The following is a 25,338-nucleotide window of genomic DNA, read 5'->3' as shown; positions in this document are numbered from 1 at the left end:
CATTGAGCATGTTTGGGACTGGATGAAGCGTCGTCTCACGTGGGCTGCACGTCCAGCACGAACGCTGGTCCAACTGAGGCGCCAGGTGGAAATGGCATGGCAAGCCGTTCCACAGGACTACATCCAGCATCTCTATGATCGTCTCCATGGGAGAATAGCAGCCTGCATTGCTGCGAAAGGTGGATATACACTGTACTAGTGCCGACATTGTGCATGCTCTGTTGCCTGTGTCTATGTGCCTGTGGTTCTGTCAGTGTGATCATGTGATGTATCTGACCCCAGGAATGTGTCAATAAAGTTTCCCCTTCCTGGGACAATGAATTCACGGTGTTCTTATTTCAATTTCCAGGACTGTAATAATTAAAATCAAGTAATGTAACATGGCATACTATTTGTTGTCCACAAATAAATTCTGTATGTCTTTGTTTGTAACTATCTTTTGAAATTTGGGAGGTCTTTCTGCTGGATCCTGAATTTGACCTGGAGGATGTAGGTCTTGTTTCAGCAATCTATCTTTTGCTGCCATAATGAATGAATCTATTTTAAAATTGTAGTACATCTTCTCAGAGGAAAATATGCCAACATACTGACCATTTAGTGTAAATCACTTCTCCTTACAGTATTATATTTATGAATGTCACTGTTGTATGCAAACTGCGACTGATTGTTAATAACAAAATTCATAAAGGAGTAAATGTTTCTGTGAAGCAGTTGTCAATATGCTGAACTCTTTAAAGAGCTGTCTACAAGAGTTTCTGGAGGGAACACTTCTCAATATCCTTGTTACACACTTTTGTACAACAACACTTTTTTTCTCTGTGATGAGTTACCCCAGAATATGATACCATAATACATTAGTGAATGAAAATAAGAAATTAAATGATCCTTTTGACATTTTCACATCCAAAACCTGCTGTTATGACAAAAATTTTTGTGTAAACATGGAAATTTCTATGTTTATCCTTCATGTTGTTACTTCAAGCCACAATCAATATACTGATAAAGTACTGATATTATGTTTCAGATAGCTGTACTAATGTATTTACTGTACACAAAACTTGGCATTAGTGCATTAATTGGATCAGCAGTCTGTATAATGGCCATGACACCACTACAACTTTTTGTTGGGAAAAAGATGTCTGTGAACTCAAAATCAATAACAGTAAGTCTAACAAAGAATATAAAACTTTTTGAAAAACAAATTCACATAACATAATGAAAAACATGCTTTTTATATCTGTATCTATGTATGTAAACACACCAAGCAAAAGAACAATCATGGAATGTTAAACAGTATAACTGCAACATGCTTTTGTAATAATTGATTCTTTTGGCTAGAGCTGGAGAGAAATAGAAAAAGATGAGAACACATACTCTAAAACTAGACTGTAATTATTGTGTCACACTGACACACACAGTAGATTATGAGAACATAATTATCAGGTTAAGCTGATTGGTACAACAATGGATAAGGATGAAACGGACATTACACAAGTATGGAATACAATAAGAGTTCAGTGCAGCATTAGAAATTTGAACTGGGACTATGTCTATTTTCTCAATTGTGCTACTCCAGCAGCTTAGTAGGAGAGCCTCTGTGTGAATGGGATAGAGAAGAACTAGTGGTGAGTTGAATTTCAAATATGTTAAGCTTGCTTGCATAGGGCAGTTGGTAACACACTGCTCACAAAAATTAGGTATCCAGGTTTAAGTTTTGGTTGAACTGACTTGTTATTTATGAGTGTATGAACCCTGATGGTTGGCTGGCACATAATTCTTCGGTGTTAGCCAGAAACAGCACCTGCAGGCACCACTTGCTGGGGGCATCACAACCATTAGAAATTAATGTGAAGGTGAACTGTAGAATGTCATCCTTTCTTTGTTTTATATAAGACTCACTCTTGCAGTTACGTACCTGAATTATCATTGGCTCTTCTAGCATTAGACACTGCTATTTCAGTATGTGCTTAATATTGTAGAATAGGGATGATGTAAACTGAAATTCGTAGAAGAATAATCATACGAGTAAAATTTTATATACATCTTTGCGATGGTTCCAAATTTAAGGCTCATTTCTTCTTTGTCTAGTGATGAAATGGAAGTCCTGGGTTTTATATTTCATAGCAAAGGAGCTTTTTCACAATGACACTGCATGATGTTTAATTTCACATTTCTGTTAGTTGCCATGACACCAAAAATTAACATTGAACACTCTTTTTATACTAAAAGAGAGCACCTCTATAAGTAAAACTTTTCAATGTTAACCACATCTGGCACAGAGTCCATTTAAAGCCAAAACAATATTCGCATACACATGCTGCCAGCTACTGATTCTCTTGGTGCAATTTACATGCTAGATGGCAGGCCAACAATGCTGTAAAACAACTGAAAGCTTTGGCACAGATTTAATTCTATTTGTTAGAACCAAAGGGTCTAGTATTTTTTAGAAATGGAAGTGGTTCAAATTAATAATTATATTGACCTCCTATCTTTCAGTAGTGGACAGTTTAAACAAAACCATATCTTTTGAAGTTTACAAAAATGTATGGATGAAATTAGTAAAATAATTGTTTTCAATAAAGGTCAACTATGACTTTTCAAATTTTCAAATATGCCACATGTTTAAGACAGTAGGTATTTAGTTTTTTCTATGATGTGAATGTAGTTATGAAAAGTATGTTTTGGGGATGCAACAATAATTTCAGTGTAGTGAACAAATAATTTTTTTGAACAAGTGAATAAATAATATTTTGAAAAATATATGAAATGCCGTGCAGTTTTGGAAGTGAAATCTACAGGATAACTTATTTTTGCACCACAACATTATCTCATTAAACTATGTAAAATATTATTATGTTGTGGAAACATTTGAAAAGATAGAAGATTTTGCAACTGCACCATTGTATAGTGTAACTATTTGAGAAATATGAGTCCTGTACTTTGCAGCCCAAAATCAGAATAAATATTATTGAAAAGAAAGTGGTACTACAGTACCACAAATTTGGTTATCCCAGCAGGTTGCCGTAAATCTTGGTTTGGTAGAACTGCCACATGTCAGGCAGTATTTGATTTAGTACTCCTTTCACTCATCAGGAACAAGCATCTACAGATGGCAACAGGACATTAAATATCTTAAGATGCTTGTGACTGTTGAACAAAACTAGTAATAAATCAGACAATGTATGACTTCTTTATCTGTACATCAGTTTTTGACATTCCAATAGATTTAAAATCTGGGGACTTCATAGAAATCTGATTGAATAGTCCTCATGCCATGTAGTCACAATTTTAACTCAGTGGATGTGAATAAAATTCTCTACTTGAAAAAAAGGGCTAGTAATGTCGTGGTATTCATCAAGATGAGATTTTAACAGCAAAACCTGAAGGTCCATCTCCTTAATGTAGATGTTCCTATTCCATTTTAATGTCATTTCAACCAAAATATACCATTCCACAAATTTAAAACATCTGTAAGAGAATACACATGGCTTCCTCCAGTCTGAAACAATCCTGTTATACGATACTCCTGGATGGATTCCTGAGTTTTAAGTTGAATACTATGCAACACATCAGTCGCTTAAAGGCTGAATTGTGATTCATATGACCATAATTATGATATGATTCTGTGCTCTCCATAGATTGTAAGTACAAATTAGCAATGATCTCTTACATCCCACTGAGCAAAGTGATGTGATGGTTAGCACACTGGACTCACATTTAGGAGGATGGCTCACAATTGTATCCGGCCATCCAGATTTGGATTGTCTGTGATTTCTGTCAATTGCTCCAGAGAAATTCATTTGATACCAGATGAACTTCATCAGAACTAGAGAATCCAAAAATTTTCATGGCATCTAACCAAATGAGACTTGTTGGGAAGAACACCACACACATCACCAAAAATATTGTAACACTGTACAAACACAGTATTAGAATTCCCAATAACAAACTTTCAATGCACTTCCACACAAAGGAAAATACAGACACAATGAATGACACGGTAGTAAGTACAAGAACAGTCTAACAGTGATGTGATGCATAGTCACAGAAACATTAAAGTTGTCAAGGGCCCGTCAAACTGGCATATATACTTGGCACAGTTCTTGGCGTGCTGTCTGTGCCCATGTGAGCTGGCCTCTTAAGGATGGTGTGGACCCAATCACTATATAGGATTACAACAGATTGAACTGCATGTCAGAACTGCCTTATTTGCAAGAAAGAAGAGCTGTATATGAATCTATGTAAAGTAGGAAAATAAGCTTTAGTTCCTCATACTGGTTGCACTGTTTTACTTGGGCCTTCTGTGATCACTGGAAAACTTTGGCCGTCTGTGACATTGAAAGTCTCTTGAATTCATTCCACTCCAGAACATTTATGCTCATTGTGGACCTTAGCTATGTGACAGAATTGTATATGATAACAATAAGTATCCACTGGGGATATAGCCTTGATCTGTGTATGGGGTTGTGCTTAGTTTTGTTAATACACTAATGGCCATTAAAATTGCTACACCATGAAGATGATGTGCTACAGATGCGAAATTTAACCGACAGGAAGAAGATGCTGTGATATGCAAATGATTAGCTTTTCAGAGCATTCACACAAGGTTGGCACTGTTGGTGACACCTACAACGTGCTGACATGAGGAAAGAGTCCAACCGATTTCTCATACACAGACAGCAGTTGACCGGCTTTGCCTGGTGAAATGTTGTTGTGATGCCTCGTGTAAGGAGAAGAAATGTGTACCATCACGTTTCCGACTTTGATAAAGGTCAGATTGCAGCCTATCGTGATTGCGGTTTATCATATCATGACATTGCTGCTCGTGTTGGTTGAGATCCAATGACTGTTAGCAGAATATGCAATCGGTGTGTTCAGGAGGGTAATACGGAATGCCGTGCTGGATCCCAATGGCCTCGTATCACTATCAGTCAAGATGACAGGCATCTTATCTGCATGGCTGTAATGGATCGTGCAACCATGTCTCAATCCCTGAGTCGACAGATGGGCAACAACTATCTGCATGAACAGTTCGATGATGTTTGCAGCAGCATGGACTGTCAGCTCGGAGACAATGGCTGCGGTTATTCTTGACACTGCATCACAGTTTTTTGGATGAATCCAGGTTCTGTTTACAGCATCATAATGGTCGTATCCGTGTTTGGCGACATCACGGTGAACGCACATTGGAAGCATGTATTCGTCATCGCCATACTGGCGTATCACCTGGCGTGACGGTATGGGGTGACATTGGTTACATGTCTCAGTCACCTCTTGTTCGCATTGACAACACTTTGAACAGTGGATGTCACATTTCAGATGTGTTACGACCTGTGGCTCTACCCTTCATTTGATCCCTGCAAAACCCTACATTTCAGCAGGATAATGCACGACCGCATGTTGCAGATCCTGTATGGGCCTTTCTGGGTACAGAAAATGTTCGACTGCTGCCCTGGCCAGCACGTTCTCCAGATCTCTCATCAATTGAAAATGTCTGGTCAATGGTGGCCGAGCAACTGGCTCGTCACAATACGCCAGTCACTACTCTTGATGAACTGTGGTATTGTGTTGAAGCTGCATGGGCAGCTGTACCTGTACACGCCATCCAAGCTCTGTTTGACTCAATGCCCAGGCATACCAAGGCCGTTATTACGGCCAGAGGTGGTTGTTCTGGGTACTGATTTCACAGGATCTATGCACCCAAATTGCGTGAAAATGTAATCACATGTCAGTACTAGCATAATATATTTGTCCAATGAATACCCGTTTATCATCTGCATTTCTTCTTGGTGTAGCAATTTTAATGGCCAGTAGTGTATTTTTCACAGAAATGAACAAGGAAGCTGTACCTGGTTCTTCTACTGACTTATCATTGACTTTTGTGTCAATTGTGTGACATATTAATTCATTATACAGGGTGATTCAAAAAGGATACCACAACTTTAAAAATGTGTATTTAATGAAAGAAACATAATATAACCTTCTGTTATACATCATTACAAAGAGTATTTTTTTTCACTCAAAAACAAGTTCAGAGATGTTCAATATGGCCCCCTCCAGACACGCAAGCAATATCAACCCAATACTCCAACTCGTTCCACACTCTCTGTAGCATATCAGGCGTAACAGTTTGGATAGCTGCTGTTATTTCTCATTTCAAATCATCAATTGTGGCTGAGAGAGGTGGCCGAAAAACCATATCCTTAACATACCCCCATAAGAAAAAATTGTAGGGGGTAAGATCAGGGCTTCTTGGAGGCCAGTGATGAAGTGCTCTGTCACGGGCTGCCTGGCGGCCGATCCATCGCCTCGGGTAGTTGACGTTCAGGTTTCATAACTAACCTTTTTTGTAGGACTCTCCATACAGTTGATTGTGGAATTTGCAGCTCTCTGCTAGCTCTGCGAGTCGATTTTCCTGGGCTGCGAACAAATGCTTGCTGGATGCGTGCTACATTTTCATCACTCGTTCTCGGCCGTCCAGAACTTTTCCCTTTGCACAAACACCCATTCTCTGTAAACTGTTTATACCAATGTTTAATACACCACCTATCAGGAGGTTTAACATCATACTTCGTTCGAAATGCATGCTGAACAACTGTCGTCGATTCACTTCTGCCGTACTCAATAACACAAAAAGCTTTCTGTTGAGCGGTCACCATCTTAGCATCAACTGACACTGATGCCTAGTCAACAGTGCCTCAAGCGAACTAATGTACAACTAAATAAAACTTTATAGCTCTCTTAATTCGCCGATAGATATTGCTTAGCTCTGCCATTTGTCATTGCAGAGTTTTAAATTCCTAAAGTTGTGGTATTCTTTTTGAATCACCCTGTATTTTAATTTCTTTTATAACCTATACACTGGCTGCTCTGGGAGGAGGAGGCAGGGCTTGTATCAGCAGCCAGTTTCCTATGAACCAATCACAACCTTCCACTCTCGACATCGTGCATTCATGGGCCGAGTAAAATTATGCAATCAGTACTCCAAAAATTGTTATATATCTATCTATGAAGCAATGTCATCATTTATGAATCAGCTTGAAATTATAAAAGTTTTGTAGGATGTGGAATTAAATGTTTAATGACTTTATTATTCAAAGGAGTTATTATGTTCAAAATTGCTGAATACTGTCTTCTGTCTGTTCATAAAATTAATCAGTCATTTTTGAAAATCACTGAATCTGTAAGATTTTTGAGTGGTGTGTCCACTATTGTCATAATGACAGAAGCATAATAATGTGCTTGAAGAATTTCCTGTTACTGATTAAAGTTAATAGTTAAATGAAATATTACCTGTTGAGAGTGGAAGACATTGAGAGACTTAGTGAAATACTGCTATAACAAGAACAATGCAGGAACAAGAAGACTATATCACTTACTGCAATTCTTGTCTTTTATAAATATGTAATTATTGTGCTCTGTCTATGCATCTACATCCTTTTTCTACATTTGTAGGAAATCAGTGATGAACGACTTAGAAAAATTAATGAAATTCTGCAAGGCATTAAACTTCTAAAATTATATGGCTGGGAAGATATTTATGCTTCTAAAATCCTAGAAACTCGAAGAAAGGAACTGTTCTTATTGAACAAAGAATCTTTATATTGGGCAATAATGAGTAAGTTTTCTCAAGTGGAAAAAATTCTTCTGTTTCTGTGCTCATAAGTATTTTAATTAACAGTTTTCCAGAATGTGCATTGTTGTAGCTCATTAAAAGTGTTGGTCAAATGAGAATAATCTTATTAATTGCTGTTTCATAAAAATTGTAGTTCTTTCCGTCTGGTGTGTAGTTCAAAACTAGTGAGTAATAATATGATATTCATTGCTCTTTAGCATTTATCTTCCTATTCACTTCATATCTGTTCCTCCATATATTGTTTTTTTCCTCTGCTTTCTTTCCATGCACTTTGAGTATTCTTCTTTGATGCTTTTGTTCCTTAAAAATGATTTCATTATACAGTTAAGCAGTTGCAGTTGTAATCATTATATATGTCTTTCAAGAAGAAGGTATAGATTTTATAAATGTCTCCATTCTTTTCAGCATTTTTAACCCATGCATCATCAGTTCTTGTAACTCTCGTAACATTTGGTGCTTGCTTTCTAATGGAGGAGCCACTCACACCTGCAAATGTGTTTGCAGGGCTTGCATTATTCAATCAGCTAACTGTTCCCCTATTTATTTTTCCTGTGACAGTACCAATAATCATTAGTGCTGTGGTGAGTAAAAAAAATAATTATTCAATATAAAATATTAATTTACACTTAAATATTGCCTTATGTTAATTAAACAAAAATAAGAATATAAACAAGTTTAAAAAATGTCTAACATGGTGCTGTCTTACAGTGCTTACTTATTACAACTGGTTTTGGTCACTGGCTATTCCCCAGATAAGAACGAATACAATCACAGCATCACAAGTCATACATGTCTTCATGTGTATGGCATGATGTTGTGATTGCATTCTTTCTTATCTGGAGGACATACGGTGACTGAAACCAGCCATAATACATAAATATTACAATTCAGCATTGTCTCATGAATTTTTCCAAGTCTATATATGCTGTTAACTGACACCTGGAAAAAAAGTTCAAATGTAAACAAGAATATTGAGCCAACTGGGAACTCATGTGTGTAAGGTATACAAAATTTTTCTTGTGCTTTTACTTATACAATGAACAGATGGTGCCAATCTGCTATTATTAAGTACTGTATCAAGACTTTCCTCATTCAGTTGTGAAATGTAATACTGGAAATTGAAGGTACATGGACATTAAGAATGTCATAACTTTTCAAAATATTTTTATTGTAATGATTAGCAAACATGATTGTCATTCCAAAAGCCTTAAAAAAGACTGGGTTCTGGTCCATTGTCACAGTCCAAAGGAGGATGTGTGTCACCAGCATCCATCTACGCCTGCTATTGCCACATTCAACACTATGCAACCAGCAGAATCAGTGGAAAAAGCCTCTAGTCTTATGCTCTACTCAGTATATGGATACTGTCTCCAGTATCATTGCAACAAGAGTCTTTTAATTGAAGATTTTTTATTACTTCAAAGTGGGTTTGCAAATGAATTATCAGTATTTTGAGCAAGTACTTTTGGCCAATGTTCTCCATCTATGAGAACAGCCATCTTTGTTGTAGGTCTGATTTTATTAATCACAAATTACTTCCAAATAAGACACATAAATGAATAGTCAATACAGTACTGTGAATGTTTGTTGAATAGCTCACATGTCTGTGCTGGAGAATGCTGTTTGTAAGTTTGACTGGAAGATAGCCAGTGCACCAGTAAGCTGTCAGTCCAGTCACTGAAAACACAATGGTCTGTTGAACAGTGATTGAGTGCAGTCTTGTCTTAGACAGGCAGGTAAATCAGTGGACAAGCCAAATGTTGTTGACAGGTAACAACAAAGTTCAAATCACACTCCAGGAGCAAACCATATAGTGCAGCAACATTGTCGATAGATACACTGGAGAACTGGCATTAACATTAGTTGGTTGAAAAGTCAGAATTTGGTGGTCTCTGTCAACCTGTAAATCTGCCACAAGTGTTTTTGGCTCACGACCCATTGCTGGCAGCAATATCCTTCTGCGCTGCGCCTAGAGACTTTGCTGGATGTATGCATAATCATTAAGTGACCCATCAATGAGTCTGATGGGATCACAAGACTTGATTATGTAAGATTTGCTAGTGCTGGGTCAGACAATATGGTGATACACAATATAGATTGAGATCAGGTATAAAACAACCTTCTCTATGGGTCCCAGTATGAATTGCTGCGAAAAAACACACAAAATCCAACAACATATGCTATAAGAGCCGTGGGTAGAAGTAGCCAGATGTATGTGGTACTTCATGACCTTTGAATAGTTCTGTACTACCCAGATGCTTACTAAACAAAATAAGTGGGTGGGAGACAGTGATCTGTTACTGGGTTGAAAACTTCTTGTTACCCTGGACGGATACCCAAGCAGAGATACAGAAGTAATTTCAGTTAGAGCCTAAGAAAAGAATGGTATCAGAATGACTGTTCATTGTTCTATCTTAAAGACATACCAAGTAGTGCCAGTTGCATTCTCTGTCTTTGTGAATGATGTAGTCATCTATGAGGAACTGTTATCCAATGAAAATTGTGGTGAATCCCAAACAGATTTCCAGAGAAATATAAAGTTATGTATTTCACCTAAGATTAACATGTAGTAGCCTTTGAAAGCAGAATTAATGAGTCATAACTGGAGTCAGTCTAGTAAAGAAAAAATTATAAGCAACATATGAGGGTTGGAACTTAAATAGTGGCAACTGTTTATTCACAACTGATACAAAAGAGTTACGTGTTTGCACCTGTTATTGTCCTTCAAAGTAGTCACCAGCATTGTGTAGAACCTGTTGCTAGCAATGTGGAAGGCATACTATTCCATTAGCAGAGCCTGTTCTGTTGATGGTGCGAATGGAGCAGTCTAAAGTTATAGTGATTCTCGTGTAGCACTGTGATGGTGTTATCCTAATGCATTATGTTCCTCCACGGCAGACTGTCAATGCACAGTATTACTGTTCGGTTTTGGAGCATCACCTGCGACCAGCTTTGTGAAAGAAGCAGCGACACTTTCTGCGCAATCCATCCATCGTTTTGCACAACAATGTGCAGGTGCATACAGCGCAAGCTGTGGCTGCTCTGTTCAATTGATGGGACTGGGAAGTACTGTACCATTCACCATACTCCCCAGACTAAGTCCTTGTGACTTTGATTTGATTCTGAAGATGAAGGAACCACTTCGTGGCATTCGCTTCAGAACTGTTCCAGAGATTCGACAGGCAGCAGACCACTCCATTCGCACCATCAACAGATCAGGCTCTGCTAACGGTATACTATGCCTTCCACATCGCTGGCAACAGGTTCTGTGCAACTCTGGTGACTACTTTGAAGGACAGTAACAGGTGCAAACATGTAACTCTTTTGTATTGGTTGTGAATAAATAGTTGCCACTATTTAAGTTCCAACCCTCATAGATGTAATAATGTGGAGGAGTATGGAGTGAAATGATCATGTAGGTTGAACTGTAGCCAACAGGAATGAGAAGCTTTAATTTATTAGTAGGATATTGGGAAACTGTTGTTTGTCCATAAAAGATATCACTTACAAAACACTTGTACACCTTATAATGGTGTACTTGTTCCTGTGTAGGGCATCTATGTCAAGTTAGACTAACAGATGGCATCAAGTATGTATGAAGAGAGGGAACATACTTACAAGCATACTTGTTTAACTCATAAGGGACTGTAACATAAATGCTGAAAAATCTCAGTTAACAGGTATTTGAAGAAAGATATATAATATATTGCAAAAATCTACTTAGGACATTAAAATGCTTATTTTCAGAGAGGACCCAATGAATGTTCTTTTTTGCCTTTGTGTATTGTTCCCATGGACTGTTTGAAGATAAAATTAGACTAATATGACCATATGTAGCAAGATATAAGCAGTCATTACTTCAGTGCACCATATATGAATAGAACTGGCAGGAATCTTCTAAATGATGGGAAAAGTACTTTCTACCATGTATTTCATAGTGATTCACACAGCTATACTAAATGTGCAGAACAATCTGAATGTGATGTGGAAGAAGATATATCATGTAGAAACAGGTTTCATGTTTTGTTTTACGTGTATTTTCATGATTTAGATTGTGAAATAATAGTTCTTTTTCTTCATTTTTTGTTGCTTTAGGTGAGTACCAGGAGATTACAGGAGTTTCTTTCCCTTCCAGAAACAGGCAGTGGTGTGCACAATCATCAACATTATATTGAATCTAAAACTGTTTTTAAGAATCTTGGCAACAGAAACATCACCAATAAAGGATATACAATGATGCCTGTCAGCAGTAAAAATGTATGTATATATCATACAGTTCACAGGTTTCACTGTCAGTTTGCCAGTAATGCAAACATTTTTTCATTTCCTTAATTTATTTCATGCATTTCATGTTGGGCAGTAGTGGAGCATTTTTTTTTTTCATTTAAATACTAATGTATGTAGTCATAAATAAAGTAGATAAATTAAAAAGCACCATAAATATTTCATATTAATTTTCTGAGTGTCACTACTAATTTAACTATTCATCCATTTCAAACACTTTTGCCAGCGCAGGAGGTGAGATTTCATTGCTGCCGATAGGTACATTAAGGAAAATATTTAATACACACACAGCACAGTTAGAGATGGTTGTTTATGTTTGACGTCAATGTGCAGAAACCACTAAACTGATGGCAGGTGACAGCACTAGCAGTGGAGGATATATAAAGCTTGTCAGTGAGAAGGGGGGGGGGGGGGTTCTAGAAAACAGTGCAGTCACTGACATAATTGGAAAATGGAGAGATTTATCTGGGGTTGGCTAAGTTTATAAAATGTTTGGGTGCCAATGTGGTTAAAGGATACTGTGCATGCCAAACAACACTATCCAAAACCCATGCTAAGTCAACTGTGGTGTGACAAGGGCAATAGATGACAGGTGTGAATGATGGCTGCAGAGGTGTGAACGGGCAAAATGACACGCACCTGTTGAGAAACTGGCCTCTAGATGAACTAAGAGGCTACCAACAGAGTCTCCTTAATGACTGTTCAGCAACTGTTGCTGTATAATGGCCTCCATAGCAAGCACTTCGTTCTTACACCTATGCTAACTGTTGTTCATCAGCAATAAAGACTGGAATTTGCATGCCAGTACGATAACTAGAAATGCACTGAGTGGTGACAGGTGGCCTTTTTCAGATGAATCACATTTTATGCTCCATTGGACATATGGCCATTGGCGTGAATGGCATGAAAAGTGTGAAAGCAATCACCCTGCAACCAGGAGGGAGCGTTATGACCTGGAGAATGTTTTCATGGCATTCCCTGGCTGATTTTGACATTCTGGGAGGCACAATAGATCAAACTAATTATGCCTCTATCCTTGGAGGCCTTGGAGTTGGTTTTTCCTTGGCACAAAGGCATCTGCCAACAGGACAATGCAATGTGTCACACAGCTTGCAGTGGACGTACGTGTTTTGAAGAGCACCAGGATGAGTTCACTGTACTCATTTGGCCACCAAATGCCCAAGATTGAAACCCAATCAAGAACTTGTGGGACCACCTCATTCGGGCTGTTCATGCCATGGATCTTCATCCTAGAAACCTATAGCAGTCGCCTGTGGCTCTGGAGTCACCGTAGCACCACATTCCTCTTGGTGCTTTCCACAACCTCAGTTTTAAAAATATTTTTTCTTTTATAAACAGCTCATCTTACTTCTTGACATAGTCTCCTTTCTGTCAAATTCTGTAAAATAATGATTGAGTGCAACTATCATTTCCTCATATGATGAAAATTTTGTCCCAGCAAGCCAAAGTTTCAATTTAAGGAAACAGGAAGAAGTCAGTTGGGGCTAGGCCTGATGAATAGGTTGGATGAGGAAACAATTCAAAGCCCACTGCATGCACCTTCACCACTGTTATCACTGATAGTGCATTATCCTTGTGAAATAGCACTTTGTTTGTGTGCCAACCTTGGCCTTTTTTCAGCCAGTGCAAGATTCAAATGATCCAACAGTGAAGCATAATAAGGTCCAGTTATTATTCTGCCTTTTTCCAAGTATTTTATGAGGATTATTCCTCTAGACTCTAGTGTCTAATAATGGATCCAGGTTTCATCAACAGTCACAAATCAGTGCAATAAAGTCTAGTGAATTGCAGTTACATGTCACTAGACATTCTGTTGAAATATTGTGCTGGATGCTGGTTGACTGTGAGCAATTGTGGCACCCACCTGGCACACAGCTTCTTCATAGTAAATTCTCTCTGTAGAATATTATGCACTCACTAAGCTAAGATGCCTACAGTCTCAGCAATTGCATGAATTTTTATTCACTGCTCATCCAAAAGACTCACCATTGTGAATAATGTATTTGTCAAATAACTGAATCCATTATTGGAAACATTTTTTTTTATATATTCATCTGCAATGATAGTTAATAGTTTCTCACTCATTTCTTTCTTGTTTGCTTTTATGTAATTAAATCAATGACCTGCTCCTCTTCATGTGCAGAAACAGGAAGCAGTCACATGGAGCTGTTCAGGTTGGTAGGGTGTGTGAGCCATGGGAGTCATGCTGTTTTAGGCCAAAAACTAGCACATGAGATGCGGAGTGGGCAACTTGTCTGGAAAACCAGGAACATTAGTAATTATCAGAAAAACTTAAATTACTGGAAAAGTCCAGTAGATACTAGGGAATTGTGAAAGACTCAGAAAATTCTGAGAGACTACAGGGGGAGCTGAACTGTTCATTGATGAGAAGAAATATTCTGAGTTATTTTCTTGTGAACCACTTTGAGATTCTGTTCCAGGAAATTGGCTCTGTACCTGTGTAAGGAGAGGGTGAAGAAGGGTACTAAACTGCTGTGGTGTTTGTTTATTGATCATGGCAACCTCAAATGTAGTTATTGATTTGGGGAATCTCTGTTATTTTCCATTGGTTCTTGGGCTTCAGGTCCATTTTCAATTGCAGGGTTGTGTACATGATGAAGCATAACATGAATGTGAGAATTTTTCATACAGCTGTGGATACATCACACATAAGAACATTGTTTACTCAGATTAGGTGATACTGGATGTAATCTGCATTACCAGAAATCTGGATAATCCAGAAATGCTCTATTAAATACGAAATCTAATATGTACTACAGTATACAAACATTTTACTGTGGCACTAACAAGAAAAACATTTTTTTGCACTTAAACTATACTTACTGTAGTCTACTGACATTTATTTACTGACATAATGTCTATGTTTCTTTTGTTTCAAACTTCTGTGGCATCTGAGAGCAGCATGATAATGTAGATGTTTCACTAACTTGTTACCAGCAGATGTTCTAGGAAAACCAATAGTTTTTCCAGCCATTGCCTCTGCAAGAAGCATTATTTATTCCCCTGAAACACCACCTTCATTGTCCACTTCACCATAACAGTATCTAACAGGAGGAAATACAAATTGACTCATTGGTTGTCATGCTGTAACCAGCATCACTATCATTCTGCAACCAGGCATCTGCGTTGCCATCATCTACATGTTTGCTAACATTTCAAGGAGTTCAGAGATATTGATAACTTCACAAACTTCAGCAGTGGACTCACAAACAGCAGGCCATACTGTTTTTTGTGTCTACAGAATCAGTAGTTCAGTAACTAGGTCTCAAGAAGATGCAACCATAAAAACCACATTTTAGATATTTACCACTCACTTACTTACCAAATCAGGCTGACTGTGAAGTTAGTATTGCCATTGGGTACCTTGCTGTTTAAGTTTAGTGCCTTTTTCTGGAAGATTGCACCAGATTCTGGAACACCATGCTCTTTTTCCTCAATGGGCTAAACAAATAATGCTTCAACTAGTGTTTCGTTTCTTGCTATCCTATTGTACCATGGAGCTGCAAACTGTCTTTAATTATCATTTTGAAGCAGAAGACTTCAATTTATTTTTGATTCTTCTTTCTGTCTGACACGGGTGATTTTCTAAACCATATTCTATTGGTATGTTTTTCAGCAGTTCTCCTTTGTTTACTCTGTTTAGCACTTTCAAATTTTTGCCCATCAAAACAGCCACTTTCTTTCATTTCAAAGTCATTTCACTCATTGCACTCAAAACACAGGAACAAAAGAACAATATTGGTACAGCAGTTATTAAACGGTGATTTAGCTCATATAATATAAGTTTATTTTAACATTGTTTAATTAAACTAAGATTATACTGTGATTTTGCTCATATATGTTTACATTGGTAACATAAAGATACTTATCCTTTACATATGTATAAAGTACACCACACATCTGTTCATGTTATGGAAATCAGCACACCCACTTGAGGGTTAATTTTGTTGCAAAGTAGTACTCTGCTGCCTTTCTCTTTATGTCATGCTTCAAGTTAAAAATGACCTTAGGGTCAAAAGAATATGGTTTGAAACATGAGTCTCATTGCTCGTTTTATTGTTATTACAGTCCAGTGACAACAGTTTGAAGTGTGTTGCAGTGAGGATTATCGTATGCTTGAGGTCATCACAAAATGACACTGCATGGCCTGGGATGGTGGCAAAGGAATATGCAGGGGCTAGAAAACCTTATAACTTATTGGTACAGAATTGTTGATAAAATTCTAAGTACTAGCTGTACCTTGAATAATTGCTAATAAGTGATGTGACAATTAAAAAAAAAATTTGCACCCAGGATAACTAGTAAAGTAAATCTTCCTCTCACATATGACAGAAATTGGTTCAGGGAAATTGGGAATTTCAATTGGGGAAAACCAGGAAGCTCAGGTAAATGATGAAATCCTGAGATGCCTGTGTGAGCAGCATTGTCACGGGGTGAAAGCAGCACTTCATTTGCCAAAGATTGGGTCCTTTTGGACATATACTGCTACTCAATCTTCTCAGAGTCTCTAAATAGAAACTTGATTAATGATCTGATCTTCATAATTAACTTGGTATATACACTCCTGGAAATTGAAATAAGAACACCGTGAATTCATTGTCCCAGGAAGGGGAAACTTTATTGACACATTCCTGGGGTCAGATACGTCATATGATCACACTGACAGAACCACAGGCACATAGACACAGGCAACAGAGCATGCACAATGTCGGCACTAGTACAGTGTATATCCACCTTTCGCAGCAATGCAGGCTGCTATTCTACCATGGAGACGATCGTAGAGATGCTGGATGTAGTCCTGTGGAACGGCTTGCCATGCCATTTCCACCTGGCACCTCAGTTGGACCAGCGTTCGTGCTGGACGTGCAGACCGCGTGAGACGACGCTTCATCCAGTCCCAAACATGCTCAATGGGGGACAGATCCGGAGATCTTGCTGGCCAGGGTAGTTGACTTACACCTTCTAGAGCACGTTGGGTGGCACGGGATACATGCGGATGTGCATTGTCCTGTTGGAACAGCAAGTTCCCTTGCCGGTCTAGGAATGGTAGAACGATGGGTTCGATGACGGTTTGGATGTACCGTGCACTATTCAGTGTCCCCTCGATGATCACCAGTGGTGTACGGCCAGTGTAGGAGATCGCTCCCCACACCATGATGCCGGGTGTTGGCCCTGTGTGCCTCGGTCGTGTGCAGTCCTGATTGTGGTGCTCACCTGCACGGCGCCAAACACGCATACGACCATCATTGGCACCTAGGCAGAAGCGACTCTCATCACTGAAGACGACACGTCTCCATTCGTCCCTCCATTCACGCCTGTCGCGACACCACTGGAGGCGGGCTGCACGACGTTGGGGTGTGAGCGGAAGACGGCCTAACGGTGTGCAGGACCGTAGCCCAGCTTCATGGAGACGGTTGCGAATGGTCCTCGCCGATACCCCAGGAGCAACAGTGTCCCTAATTTGCTGGGAAGTGGCGGTGCGGTACCCTACGGCACTGCGTAGGATCCTACGGTCTTGGCGTGCATCCGTGCGTCGCTGCGGTCCGGTCCCAGGTCGACGGGCACGTGCACCTTCCGCCGACCACTGGTGACAACATCGATGTACTGTGGAGACCTCACGCCCCACGTGTTGAGCAATTCGGCGGTACGTCCACCCGGCCTCCCGCATGCCCACTATACGCCCTCGCTCAAAGTCCGTCAACTGCACATACGGTTCACGTCCACGCTGTCGCGGCATGCTACCAGTGTTAAAGACTGCGATGGAGCTCCGTATGCCACAGCAAACTGGCTGACACTGACGGCGGCGGTGCACAAATGCTGCACAGCTAGCGCCATTCGACGGCCAACACTGCGGTTCCTGGTGTGTCGGCTGTGCCGTGCGTGTGATCATTGCTTGTACAGCCCTCTCGCAGTGTCCGGAGCAAGTATGGTGGGTCTGACACACCGGTGTCAATGTGTTCTTTTTTCCATTTCCAGGAGTGTACTATTTCCCTCACTTCAAAATATTAGTCAATACCTTCGTAGTATTTGACTTCACTTGATGAGTTCTTTTATTTTTGTGTAGGGTGACCAGATTTTCCATGGGAAAAAATAGGGACATTTGCAAAAAATTTGGATAAAAAATGTGACAAAATAGAATACTAGACAAAAAGAAAATATTATGTAAAAATGACTGCATTGATTTACTAAAATAAATAAAAACTAAAGTTTATGCATAGAAAAAGCACATATTTTAACAAGATGCTTCAAAACATGCTTGTAATGGCACTGTATCATACGATAATTCATTGTTTTTCCAATAAATGATTATAATTCAAAATATTGAGAATAATAGAATGATTTCTAACAAATGAACACTAATGTAGACATAAAAAAGCTTCAAATCATTTAGATATTGCTTCAGGAACATTGCTACTAACTTTGTGCTTATCAGAAGACCTAATATTTTTCAAAATTGGTTAATAGCACGTTATAGAATTCCTTGCAGGTAAGGTCTTCATAATGAGCCTTAGCTTTTACATTTGCTTCAATAGTTTCAGCAGTAAAATGGTTTTCTCATCAATGCAAATGGAATTCACAATTGAAAATACCCTTTCCACAACAGCATTTGTGCCTGGTACATGAAGTGCCTATACTTTAAGTGATTGGAATACATCACACCATCTCTTATCTGCTTCCAAATTAGCTTTTTTCCATTCTTCAAGTTTCTTAGATACAAAGTTGTGCATGCATCCTACCTCATCAAATAATACACCTTCACCTGTCTGAAATGTTGTACCTGAATCTACTGTCTAAAGAAATTTCAGACAGAATGAGATTTTCACTCTGCAGCAGATTGTGCGCTGATATGAAACTTCCTGGCAGATTAAAACTGTGTGTTGGTCTGAGACTCGAACTTGGGAACTTTTCCTTTTGCAAGCAAGTGCTCTATCATCTGAGCTACCCAAACATGACTCACGCCCCATCCTCACAGCTTTACTTCCACCAGTACCTCGTCTCCTACCTTCCAAACTTCACAGAAGCTCTCCAGTAAACCTTGCAGAACAAGCACTCCTGGAAGGAAGGATATTGTGGAGACATGGCTTAGCCACAGCCCAAGAAATAGAAATTTTTAGTGTTACTCAATGGAATGATTTTAGAGGTTGAAATGGAGAAATCACAAAAGTGTCATAAAATAAATTGGTAATTGTCTTGTGTTTTGACTGAGTGAAAATACCTTCCTTTTTCAAGTTAATTAAAATTGAAATAAATGAAGTTTGAAATTTACTAAATTTCCTGTTATTGATTTTTTCTTTAAACAGCTCCAACTTCTCAGTTGGTTCTGTAGCTGAAATTGTGGTTCTTTCCAACTTTTGGCTTGAATTTGAAAACATTTTCAATTGGCTTTGTGTGAAATGAAGCTGAAGAAGTGACTGTGGGTTCCCAAAAACTGTTTCAGCATGGAGAATACCTATCTTGAGACAGAAAATAAGATTTAAAAGGTTCACACATATCAGTAACTCTTGTAGCTCCTGGCAACATTAACAACTATCTAGTTTTAATACTATGTAGAACTTGCTTGTATTCTGTATAAACAAAATCCCAGAATGATTTCAATTTCTCCATACTAACACACACACACACACACACACACACACACACACACACACACACACACACACACACTCTCTCTCTCTCTCTCTGTGTCAATGTGAAAATATTGAAAAATGTTATGCAACATTCTTTCTTTGTCAATGTCTGAACTCCGTAAGTTTATAATAATAAAGTTATTGGTTTCTCAGCTAATTCCAAACAATAGTTTTTTAATTAAAAACAAATTAGATTATTATTGTTTTTTTTTTCCTTTTTCACAAGTAAGGGTTTAGGAGTATGCCTTACCCTTCTCTTATGGAGCTCAAATTACAGACCAGTCGTAATTTTGTACAATGGAGCCAAACTATGGGGTAATCTAATGAAAAAAAACAAACCTGAGAAATACGAGCCGCACTACTGTACAGCTTCACTGCACCAGCTGAATAAACAGACTGTAACTGTGTGTGTGTCTGTATGTATGTGTGTGTGTGTGAGTGAGTATAGTATAGCTTGTTAAAGGATTTGTATGTGTGAGTATAGTATAGCTTGTTAAAGGATTTGTATGAAAGCTAGCAAAATTTTCATTCTTTTTCATCTACTTGTTGGTGTCTCAACAGTTCTACTATTCAATGAGTTCTTTCCTTGATTCTTAAAGTATTTACATCTGTCACAACCTCTCATACCATATTAATTATATTTGTTTATTCCAAGATATAACAGCTGTAACTAATTTTGTAATTGATAACAAGACTCAGTCACATTGGTAGTCCTTCCATACTTAGTAGTAACTGACAAATAATTATAGTTGTTTTCTGGCTGTAAGGGACTCAGATGGTGTTATTAAAGGATATGTCTGCCCTTTAGTGAAATTCATTCCAGAGGGTATAGTTTTATGTGTGAAGAAAATATGCCAGTACCTCACTTTATCCGTATATGAAATACTTTAGTTCTTCACATGACAGCTTTTATTTATTAAAAAATATTTATTTTATGATAAATATTTCAGCCTTTTTGAAAAAGATGCCAAAATGGACCACTGACCATATTACACTTTATTTTTGGTGATGGCATTTATATGAGTTTATGCCAACTTAATTATCTCTTATATTTTAGATTTGTTAACATGTAGCTCAATTTTGCACCATTGTTCTGTCTTAAAATAGCCTGAAATAAACCACCAATTCAAATTATGTTTATCAGTGCATTTTAAAAAAGCATTTATCACAAACGTTTGACCAGCTTACCACAAAAAATTTGGCTTAGCAGTTTATTTTCTTATTTTGAATACCTATCTTTTAATTTTCCTGGAAGGTTTTTCATCCATTACACTCCATAAAAATTTTCACACAAACACTCACTTTATTAAAAGTAAGAACTGCTTTTGAATAACAATTCAAATACAGGTAAACAGCACACTTAAACTGAGAGAAGAATATTCTGACAGTGTGTTCAGCTTGCACGATATTCCTGAAAGTAAAGAGTGGCAACATACTGATGAGGAAGATGGCACAGATGATAATGAGGATGAAGAAGATGATAATGCTGATGATGTGAATGAAGATGCTGTTAGAAAAACAGACAATAAAGAGAGTGTTGTCAGTGGAGACTTTTCTAACAGTGAAACAGATACAGTTGTTTCTGTAAGAAATGGTGTTTTTTCATGGAGTGAGCAGTCAAGACTTAATACCCTTACATTAACAGATGTTACTATTCCAAAAGGTAATTTGAATTATTACTCAGTTGTAACTTAATACACTATTATTATGTTACGAAAACTATTTCTAATCCCTGCAGTAATTTGAAATTAATTATTCTGTGTAGAAATTTCATACGTTTATTTATTTTGTTCATTCATTGATATATACATCACCTTCCATACATTCTGTCATGAAGCAGAGTCTTCAGGGATGTGGAATAAGTCAAGTTTTACATTAATACATGAAATCAACCTACCACTGCTGTCTGCTTCTGTTAAGAACATTAACAACAAATTATGAGTAGTGCTAACTTGCTTAAAGCAATAATTAAGGTAATTACTTCTAGATTACTTTATATATGTAGTAGAAAACTTGGGAATGCTTCACAAATGCTAAATAGGCATGGGAATTGGATATACATCCTAAAGTCCTTCTCCTCTCTCTTTCAGTCCATCTCCTCCTCCCCCTCTCTTTGGCCATCTCCTTCTCCTGCTCCTCCCCCCTCTCTCCATCTCCTCCTTACCCTTCTCTTTGTACATCTCCTCCTCCTCACTCCCGTCTCTCTCCATCTCCTTCCCCCTCCCTCTCCATCTCCTCCTCCCCCACTCTCCATCCATCTCCTCTTTCTCCCTCTCTACATCCCATTTCCTCTCTTCTGTCCAACTTCTCTTCCTGGTCCCCTCTGTGAACTTGAGCCTCACTTATTGTTACTGTAAATGAAATTTCTATTGGGCATTGAAATCACATAAAAGAATGAGTAAATTGGCTGGGATCATGTGTACGTGGAGTTTTGTTGAGAGACCTCTTCAGCTGCTGGATTTGTGAGTACAGAAGCTGAATGATAGTATTTTACTTAGTTTTAATCTGCAAATGGATAGGATGACAAAGTTTTGGATGATACAGTTTCTGTAGTAGTACTCTAACCCTGAGCCGATAAACCAAAAATACAACTTCCCTGTTTTCTGTTAAAACAACTGTGAGATAGAAAACAAAACATCATACTGTTGCATATACAATGTTTGTTTAAAAATATGTATAAGGAGAAGGAATTTATATGGGAGAAACAATCTGTCTATTGTTTTAATGCTCTATTATCATAGTTAAAACTGATGGTGACAAAGAAAGTGAAACCACACATTATCACAGCCCAGCATTTTTTTTTAGCAGTCAGTTTTAACAGAAAATCTGTACATTGTTGTCTAAAAAACTATATCTATGTCTGTCTGAATATGTATTAGAATATTGTGTACAATTTTGAGGTAAAATGGTCAAGAACTTTTCAGAATTTTTTGCCAACAACATTTCCCTGTCATGTACTATATATATTTTAAAAAGTCATTAGTCTATGTCCATTCAAAAGTTAATTAGAGCGTCATGTTCAAATATGAAGAAAATCAGTCAAGAGCTTTTTGATATTTTTAGTAACAATGTTTCCCATTTATACATATTTATTAGAGGATTGTATAAAAATTTGAATTTTGAGATTTTTGGTAACAACACTAAACAACTACTTGTCTTTATATAGTAGTGTAGATAAATTATACCCAAATCCATATTTAGATTCAAGGATTGAAAAATTCTGTTAGCTGCATGGTCATGTATTATTCCGGTCTTCAGTCTGAAGACTGGTTTGATATGGCTCTCCATGCTACTCTATCCTGTGCAAGCCTCTTCACTTCATCTCATCTCATTCTACAATCCCCACCCCCACAATTCCCACCAGCACTACATTGGTGATCCCTTGATATCTCAGAATGTGTCCTATCAAACCATCCGTTCTTCTAGTCAGATTGTGCCACAAATTTCTTTTCTCTCCAGTTCTATACAGTACCTCCTCATTAGTTATGTGATGTATCCATCTAATCTTCAGCATTCTTCTGTAACACCACACTTCAAAAGCTTCTATTCTCTTCTCATCTAAACTGTTTATCATCCATGTTTCACTAACATACATGGCTGCACTCCATACCAACTCTTTCAGGAAAGACTTACTGGCACTTAAATCTATATTTGATGTGTATGAATTGTATGAATTTATCTACATTTTATATCTTCTCTACTTTGGCCATCATTAGTTATTTTACTGCCCAAATAGCAAAACTCCTCTGCTACTACAAGTGTCTTGTTTCCCTTAGCATCGCCTGATTTAATCTGACTACTTTCCATTATCTTGTTTCACTTTTGTTGATGTTCATCTTATATCCTCCTTTCAAGAAACTGTCTATTCTGTTCAATTCTTCTTCCAAGTCTTTTGCTGTTTCTGTCAGAATTACATTGTCATCTGCAAACCTCAAAGTTTTTATTTATGCTCCCTGGATTCCAATTCCTACTCCAAATTTTTCTTTGGTTTCCTTTACTGCTTGCTCATTGTACAGACTGAATAACAGCAGGGTTAGGCTACAACCCTGTCCCACTCCCATCTCAAGCACTGACTCCCTTTCACAGCCCTTGACTCTTTATTACTGCTGTCTGGTTTCCGTACAAGTTGTAAATAGCCTTTTGCTTCTTGTATTTTATCCATGCTACCTTCAGAATTTCAAAGAGGGTATTCCAGTCAACATTGTCAAAAGCTTTCTTTAAGTCTACAAACACTATAAATATATGTTTTTATTTCCTTAAGGTATCTTCTAACTGAAGTCATAGGATCAGTATTGTCTCGTGTGTTTCTACATTTCTTCAGAATCCAAACTGATCATCTTCTACTGATTTTTCCATTCTTCTGTAAAGAATTCATGTTAGTATTTTGGAATCTAGTAGTTTTCAAACCTGTCAGCACCTGCTTCCTTTGGAATTGGAATTGTTATATACTTCTTTAAGTCTAAGGATATTTTGCCTGTCTCATACCTCTTGCACACCAGATGGAAGAGTTTTGTCACGGCTGGCCCTCCAAAGGCTATCAGTAGTTCTGACGGAATGTCATCTGTTCTTCTTGAAGTGTCAAGTCTCCTGTGTCACCTTCATCTGCAGCCTCTTCTTTTTCTATAATATTGCCTGCAAGTTCATCTCCCGTGTATAGACTCTCTATATAATTCTTCCACCTTTGAACTTTCTCTACTTTGCAAAGTACTGGTTTTTCATCTGAGCTTTTGATGTTCATACAGCTGCTTCTCTTTTCTCCTAAGGCCTCTTTAATTTTCCTGTAAGTGGTCTCTAACTTTTCCCCAATGGTATATGCTATGCATGGTCTCCATTTTGCACTTCCTGTCAATCGCATTTTGTAGATGTTTGTATTCCCGTTTTGATTCACCTGCTTCATTTACTGTATTTTTGTATTTTCTCCTTTCATCCATTAAATTCTGTATCTCCTATGTTATCCAAGGATTTCTACTTGACCTTGTCGTTTTACCTATTTGATACTCTGCTGCCTTTACTGTTTCATCTCTCAAAGCTACCCATTCATCTTCTACTGTATTCCTTCCCCCTGTTCTTGTAAATTGTGGCCTAAAACTCCCTCTGAAACTCTCAACAACCTCTGGTTCTTTTAACTTATCCAGGTCCCACCTCCTTAATTTCCTATCTCTTTGCAATTTCTTCAGTTTTAATCTACAGGTCATAACCAATAAATTGTGGTCAGAGTCCACGTCTGCCCCTGGAAATGCTTTACAATTTAGAATCTGGTTCCTAAATCTCTGCATTACCATTACAATCAATGTGAAATTGTATGGAGCCTTCTTTCATGGTTCTTAAACCATGTGGTAGCAATGATTAAATTACAACACCTGTTCAAAAAATTCCAGAACATTATCCACAAAATTTGTCTATGCTTACCTTTTACACATTTTGCAAGGTCTCCTTTGAAATACTGTCCTCCACAATTGGTACTTACTTTACTTTACTTTTACTTTAGACGTGGCTAAGGCCTTATCGACCATACACCTGCTCTACGAGCCTCTTCCAATTATTTCTATCCAGGGAAATTGTTGTCCAATCAGAGTTGATGCCCATCCTAGCTGCATCTTCCCGGATATTCTCCATCCACCTAATTCGAGGTCTTCCTCTTTTTCTCTTTCCTTCTAATTTCTTAGTGGATGCTATTTTGGGTAGTCTGTTCTCCGGCATCCTTGCTACATGACCAGCCCAGTTCAGTCTTCTCTTCTTTAACATTTC

General features: G+C 38.0%; 1 protein-coding gene across 1 annotated transcript in view; it reads left to right on the top strand.

Annotated features, from left to right (window-relative positions):
* LOC126090234 (ATP-binding cassette sub-family C member Sur) overlaps positions 1–25,338 on the top strand; it is a gene marked incomplete at its 5' end in the record, with an annotated part of 407,614 nt that overhangs the window by 166,732 nt on the left and 215,544 nt on the right. Inside the window, 5 exons of the mRNA XM_049906975.1 lie at positions 1,025–1,162; positions 7,456–7,618; positions 8,042–8,217; positions 11,732–11,893; positions 20,938–21,253. Coding sequence (XP_049762932.1) covers positions 1,025–1,162; positions 7,456–7,618; positions 8,042–8,217; positions 11,732–11,893; positions 20,938–21,253 — 955 coding nt within the window. The remainder of the gene's footprint in view (positions 1–1,024; positions 1,163–7,455; positions 7,619–8,041; positions 8,218–11,731; positions 11,894–20,937; positions 21,254–25,338) is intronic.

The sequence above is a fragment of the Schistocerca cancellata genome, chromosome 1 (assembly GCF_023864275.1).
Source record: "Schistocerca cancellata isolate TAMUIC-IGC-003103 chromosome 1, iqSchCanc2.1, whole genome shotgun sequence".
In the NCBI taxonomy this organism is placed as follows: domain Eukaryota; kingdom Metazoa; phylum Arthropoda; class Insecta; order Orthoptera; family Acrididae; genus Schistocerca; species Schistocerca cancellata.
Note: the sequence above shows the minus strand (reverse complement) of the source record. Positions and strands in the feature narration are given on the sequence as shown.